Genomic DNA, 7,047 nt, shown 5'->3' with positions numbered 1-7,047 from the left:
AATTTGCTCTGCACATAGCCCTCACATCACAGAAGCTGCTAAACTCTCTATTTCTAATTGCTGTCTTTAAAACGTAGTCCTTAATATTTTTAATTCTTCACTTAACATTATATCACTTTGAGGCTCAGAGTGCTGTTTTTGGCACCACTCGGTTTCCCACCCCATCCCCGCCAGGCTGAACTGGTGGGCGGGATGGCCTTTCGCCTTCCCCGCCGCTGCATTGGCAGCTGATGCTGTCCTCTTAAGAGGCGGCACGGCGATTGGACAGCAGCCACGCTACGAATGGGAACAGGCCATCACCCAAACCTCGGCCATGTTCTCCACGTCATGCTGCCAAAAACAGCGAGGTAGACTCATACGCAGGCACAGTGCCAAAAAAAGCGCTCAGAGCCTCCAGGAGCCACAGGGATCTGTGCACGCCCTTTGCAGTCATCCTGCTGCAACGTGCCACCTCTCCCTGTGAGCAATCCGGCTCGCCCAGGCTCAAGTTCGCTGTCGCGGGAGTCTCGTCCCGCATGTCCGACGGAGCTTGGGGACGGGGATGGGCCAAACTGACCCCAGCAGACGTGGATTGCTTCAGCTGCGAGGAGCCTGGCCTGAGGTTTCCATCGCCCAGGATTCCTGAAGCCGATGGGAAATGTGGCGCACCACAGCTGAAGAGCTTAGCTCAGGGGTAGGCAACCTTGGCTCTTTTATGACTCATGGACTTGAACTCCCAGAATTCCTGAGCCAGCATGGCTCAGTTTGGAAACCTCTCCCTTTCCCCTCAGCGTGGCTGGCTCATGAATTCTGGGAGTTGAAGTCCATGAGTCATAAAAGAGCCAAGGTTGCCTACCCCTGGCTTAGCTGAGCCACAAAGTTGAATGCTCACGTCGAGCAGTGGTGCGCCCCGAGCGAGGAAGCGGCGTGAACTTTGAGGGCACGAGTGCCTGTATTTCCGCGGCTCGTGTGCAGAATTCACACCGCGCCTTCCCTTTGGCGATCAAGGAGGCTAATGGTGGTAAATCCAAATCATTTTTTGAAAAACCAAGGGGCGGATTACAGTACTGATGATGAATGTAAATGAAAAGGCAGTTTCCAAAGCCTTCCTCCCCCACCGAGGGAAACCTGAGTCGCGTCCCAGAGTGGGATGTCTCTGGACGCCCAGCTTTCTTTCCCGCCCTTCCGCAGAGGAAGAGAAAGGCAGCAAAGCCTGCGGGGTAGTGCAGGCCCCTCTGGAGGCTGCTTCCGGGTGAGGGTAAAAGACAGAAGCTGCTGGTTGAGGCCCCGGCCAGTCCCCACCCCTGCCTGCCTGCTGGATTCCCCAGTCCAGGGCAGGGATAAATAGGAGGCAGCCTCTGCCTGCCTCAGACCTCGGCTCTCTTAACGTTCAGGCTGCCTCGCAGTGGCGGCACTGGCAGCAGTCAAGGCAGAGTGGGTGGGTGGGTGGGAGGCCCACGATCCGGCCTGCCAGAAAACCTACGGTGGGACGGAGTGGGCAGGGTCTTAAGTAGGGTTTATTTTGGGGCGTAGGGCTTATATTAGGCCCAACCCCAAAAATCAAGCTAGATCTTATTTTCTGGGTAGGTTGTATTTTTGGGGGAACACGGTAACTACTTGTACAAAAACAATGAAATGGAGACTGATAGACTTCCTTAGTTATGTCTATTACAAGTACAAACCTCTTGGATTACTAAACAGACAAATTCTGTAAGAAGCTCTGGCCTTCCTGTCCCTTGTGTTAACAGGAGAATAAGTTAAAAAAAGAGTTCCTCAAACAATCACAGACAGAGAAGCACAAAATGGTTTTAATATGTTTTTTTAAGTTAACTATTGATTGGCAGCTGGCCAGAATTCGTTATTACATGGATGGCTATATAAGTATTTTAAATAAATCAGAGGAAAAAGAGATGAATATGAAAAATGTTCCCACTGAGGCTGCCCATTTGCAAGTTGCTTGATGATGATAATAATGATAATGATGATAATGATGATGATGATGATGATAATAATAATAATAATAATAATAATAATAATAATAATAATAATAATAGTAATAAAAGTTGGAAGGGATCTTGGAGGTCATCAAGTCCAACCCGCTGCTCAGGCAGGTAACCCTATATCATTTCGGAGTTGGGGTACCACATACATTTTCTTAACAAATAAAGATACATACCCCGCGCTTATATGTAGAAATAACTCAAGGTGGCAAAGATACCTAATACAGATCTAAGCTCGCTTTCTCTGGCCCACCACAACAGTTCACCATGACTCCATGAAAGGGAACGACTGCACTGGCCCAGACAAAGGAAGCTCAGATTTCTTCCCTCATGTTTAATAAAACACGCTTGACTAAAAAGAATCATGCAAGAAATTAATTTCTCAGCTAGGTTTCCAGTAAGAGACAAGAAACAAAATTCAGAGGAACACTGTCCATAATCTGGGCATTTGAATGGTTACTCTGCTATGTGTAACTTTACATGATTTAAAAGTGTATACCTACTACTGAAATCTCTCCCACAATCTGGGCACTCATATGGTTTTTCTCCTGTGTGGGTCCTCTGGTGTGCCACCAGATTGGAATTCTGACTGAAACCTTTTCCACAATGACAACATTTATATGGTTTCTCTCCTGTGTGAGTCCTCTGATGTCTAACCAGTTTAGATTTACAAGAGAAATCTTTCCCACAATCTGGACACTCATAGGGTTTCCCTCCCGTGTGAGTCTTCTGGTGTTTCACCAGGCAGTAATTTTCACTAAAACTTTCCCCACAATGACAACATTTATATGGTTTCTCTCCTGTGTGAGTGCTCTGATGTCTAACCAGGTCACATTTCCAAGAGAAATCTGTCCCACAATCTGGACACTCATAGGGTTTCTCCCCCGTGTGAGTCCTCTGGTGACTCACCAGGTAGGAAGTCTGACTAAAACTTTTCCCACAATGACATTTATATGGTTTCTCTCCTGTGTGAGTCCTCTGGTGTTGCACCAGGTAGGAATTCTGACTAAAACCTTTCCCACAATCCGAACACTCATAGTGTTTTTCTCCTGTATGAGTCCTCTGGTGTGTCACCAGGTTGGAATGCTGACTGAAACTTTTCCCACACTCTGGACACTCATAAGGTTTCTCTCCTGTGTGAGTCCTCCGATGTGTCACCAGATTGGAATTCTGACTGAAACTTTCCCCACAATCTGAACACTCATAGGGTTTTTCTCCTGTGTGAGTCCTCTGATGTTTCACCAGGTAGGAATTCTGACTAAAACCTTTCCCACAATGACGACATTTATATGGTTTCTCTCCTGTGTGAGTCCTTTGATGGTTCACCAGGACAAATTTCGTAGAGAAATCTTTCCCACACTCTGGACACTCATAGGGTTTCTCTCCTGTGTGAGTCCTCTGGTGTGTCACCAGGTTGTATATCTGACTGAAACTTTTCCCACACTCCGGACACTCATATGGCTTCTCTCCTGTGTGAGTCCTCTGGTGTATCACCAGGAGGGAATTTCGACTGAAATCTTTCCCACAATCTGGGCACTCATATGGTTTTTCTCCTGTGTGAATCTTCTGGTGTATCACAAGGTTTGAATTGTGACTGAAACCTTTCCCACAATCAGGACAGTCATATGGTTTCTGTCCTGCGTGAGACCTCTTGTGTCTTACCATATTAGTGTGCGTGCTAAATCTTTGTCACATTGGGTCATCTGGTAGAGCTTCTCTCCAGTATTGGTCCTTTCATGAACCATAAGGGAACTACTCTGAGTAAAGTTTTTGTCGCACTCAAAACATTTGTATCATTTTCACTGGATGGATCATCTCCTGCATAATCAGCTGTGATCCCAACCTCTATTTTTCCCACATTAGGCAGTCTGTAGGGTTTTTTCAACACTGATATCCTTGGATTCTTGAGGAGGCAAAAAATGTTTCTGATCTCTTACTTGGAGGTTCTTTGAGTCAAGTCAAGTCTTTCTGAAAGGGTTTAATTAATGCCTGTCCATTTTGGCTATCCAAGGGACCTTTTCCTTCCCACTGACTTCCAGTTATGTCCACTTTTTAAAAAATTTCGATATTATCCCCCTTGACTTCTTACGTCATGTTCCATTGAGTTGCACATGCTCTATTTTTTCCAGCTCAAAACTTTGTTCTTGTTATTCTCTCCCTTGTCTCTCGTGAGGTGAGAAAGGAGAAGAATTTTCAAAATTTCTGGAGGAAGCAGAAAAGATTTTGATTGATGCTTTGTCTTGCATTTTAATGCTGCTTCTCATTCTCTGTGGTCCAGAGTGTTCTTCTTGGCATCCTCTTTGTCTGTAAGATTCATATTAATGGGTCAGTTTCATTATTGTTTAACAAATGGATGCAGGACATGTGAAAGCAGCAAAAAGGAAACCCTTATATTAGCATGAAAACATCAAAATTCTAGTTTAACTCCTAACATTATTTATGATTCATTTGGCAGATAGAAGACTAGCAAAATCCAAATTCAAATACTGATTCAATTATAAAATTCTTTTGGCTTGGATAGATCACACATATATGAACACACATGCCCACAGAAATAGACACCTAAGATTGATGTATGTCTGTGTGCATACGAGTCCGTACAACATCACCACCAAATGCATCGGTAGCTGTCTGGCAAAACATACTCAATGAGTAGTCCTCAAGGGCACTACATCCACATGGAGAGAAGTAAGCAGTGGGGTATCACAAGGTTCCGTCTTAGGCCCAGTACTCTTCAATATCTTCATCAATGACTTAAATGAGGGAATTGAAGGTCAACTCATCAAATTTGCAGATGATACCAAACTGGTAGGAGTAGCCAACATCCAAGAAGACAAACTCAGGATCCAAAAAGATCTTGACAAACTTGAACAATGGGCCCTATCCAACAAAATGAGTTTCAATGTGGAGAAAAGCAATGTTTTACATTTAGGCAGGAAAAATCAAAGGTACAAATACAGATTGGGCAAAACCTGGCTTAAAAACAGTAACTATGAGAGGGACCTTGGAGTTTTAGTGGACGATCAGTGTGCAGCATTAGCCAAAAAAGCCAGTGTGCAGCATTAGCTAATCCTGGGTTGTATAAACAGAAGCATGGAATCAAGATCACACGAGATATTAGTACCACTTTATAAAACCCTACTAAGACCACACCTGAAATATTGCAGCCAATTTTGGTCACCATATCATAAAAAAGATGTTGACAGTTTGGAAAAAATTCAGAGAAAAGCAACTAAGATGATCAAAGGTCTCGAGATTAAAACATAGGAAGAACGGCGGCAGGACTTGTGTTTGGCTAGTCTAAATAAAAGACGAAATAGGGGAGACATGATAGCAGTATTCCAGTATTTGAGGGGCTGCCACAAAGAAGAGGGGGTCACGCTATTCTCCAAAGCACCAGAGGGCAGGACAAGAAACAATGGTTGGAAACTGATCAAAGAGAGAAGCAACCTGAAACTAAGGAGAAACTTCCTGACAGTGAATAGCTTGCCCCCAGAAATCATGGGTGCTCCTTTACTGGAGATTTTTAAAAAGAGCCTAGTAACTTCTCTGAGATGTTGTAGGTTCTCCTGCTTGAGCAGGGGGCTGGACTAGAAGACCTCCAAGGTCCCTCCCAGCTCAATTCTATTGTATTCCTCACTGTTAGGAAGTTTACCTTTTATGGCTATTATTTCCTAGGCAGGTTGTCTCTAGAGCAGGGGTAGGCAACCTTGGCTCTTTTATGGCTCCTGAGCCAATTCTGGGAGTTGCCTACCTCTGCTCTAGAGTAACTATCGTATCAGCAAATTCTGGTTAAGACGGGTTTCTAGCCTAGCAGAGGCCTTCCTACGTACAATTCTCAAGCGTCAGGGAGACTCGTGAAATTAGAAATATGTGCAATGTATTTTCTTCACAGGCTAGCAGGTCTTCTTACAGTTCTGTAAAAACAATAGGCCTTTCCCCCCAGAAATCCCTTTTTCTTGTCATACTGTCTATTGATTTTTACATTCATATTTCTCAAATTGTTGCAACATTTTTCCAACCTCTTCACTCTCGTCTTTCATTTTCCATCCAATCATAGTCTTTACAACAAACCGTTATTATTGGTCTACACTGCAAACAACAACAAATTGGCATTTGTTAGGGATCCAATCATTGAGTCCTTTCAAGGGATCCCAACCATCCTTCCCTCTGGCCCTAGCCTTTTGTTGTAATTTATTGATTTGTTCATGATGTTTGCAATGATTTCAGAATAATCAGGCACATCTTAGCTAGTATGATCTACCCAAGCACAACAACCATAATCAATTCGCTCTGCACATGGCCCTCACATCACAGAAGCTGCTAAATTCTCTATTTCTAATTGTTGTCTTAACAACGTAGTCCTTAATATTTTTAATTCTTCACTTAAAATTATATCACTGAGGCTCAGAGCACTGTTTTTGGCGCCACTCGGTTTCCCACCCCACCTCCGCCAGGCTGATCTGGTGGGCGGGATTGCCTTTCGCCTTCCCCGCCGCTGCATTGGCAGCTGATGCTGCCCTCCTAAGAGGCAGCGTGGCGATTGGACAGCGGCCACGCTACGAATGGGAACAGGCCATCCCCCAAACCTTTCCCACAATCTGGGCACTCATATGGTTTCTCTTCTGCGTGAGTCCTCTTGTGTCTTACCATATTAGTGTGCGTGCTAAATCTTTCGTCACATTGGGTCGTCTGGTAGAGTTTCTCTCCTATATGGGTCCTTCCATGAACCATAAGGGAGCTACTCTGAGTATTTGCTCCCTTTTCTCTGATGAGAAAGGAGAAGAGTTTTCAAACTTCGTGCAGGAAGTAGAAAAGGTTTTGGGTGATGGTTTGTCTTGCATTTTAATGCTGCTTCTCATTCTCTGTTGTGCAGAGTGCTCTTCGTGGNCGTATATTACCATGAAAACATCAAAATTCTAGTTTAACCTCTAACTGTCAATGCTGCTAACACAGGATGTTTCCGCTCTGACAACTGATGAAAATGCAGCCATTTTCTCTATTCCTTTAACATGCTTTTTCTTACTTTAGAAATTACATGCAGCAGAGAGGGGGGGATTGGAATGTA

The 7,047-nt window shown here is 44.3% G+C and overlaps 1 protein-coding gene across 1 annotated transcript in view; it reads right to left on the bottom strand.

Moving 5' to 3' along the window:
* The window catches only part of LOC107299810 (zinc finger protein 585A-like), a gene marked incomplete at its 3' end in the record, with an annotated part of 29,950 nt that extends 23,118 nt beyond the window's left edge, over positions 1-6,832 (bottom strand). Inside the window, exons 1-2 of the mRNA XM_029286877.1 lie at positions 6,553-6,832; positions 2,479-3,663 (exon numbers count right to left, since the gene is read on the bottom strand). Coding sequence (XP_029142710.1) covers positions 2,479-3,663; positions 6,553-6,713 — 1,346 coding nt within the window. The remainder of the gene's footprint in view (positions 1-2,478; positions 3,664-6,552) is intronic.
* Between the last annotated feature and the right edge of the window lie 215 nt (positions 6,833-7,047).

This window comes from Protobothrops mucrosquamatus, unplaced genomic scaffold (genome assembly GCF_001527695.2).
Source record: "Protobothrops mucrosquamatus isolate PMUCROS unplaced genomic scaffold, P.Mucros_1.0 scaffold5512, whole genome shotgun sequence".
Classification (NCBI taxonomy): domain Eukaryota; kingdom Metazoa; phylum Chordata; class Lepidosauria; order Squamata; family Viperidae; genus Protobothrops; species Protobothrops mucrosquamatus.
This window is presented reverse-complemented; position numbering and strand designations above follow the sequence as displayed.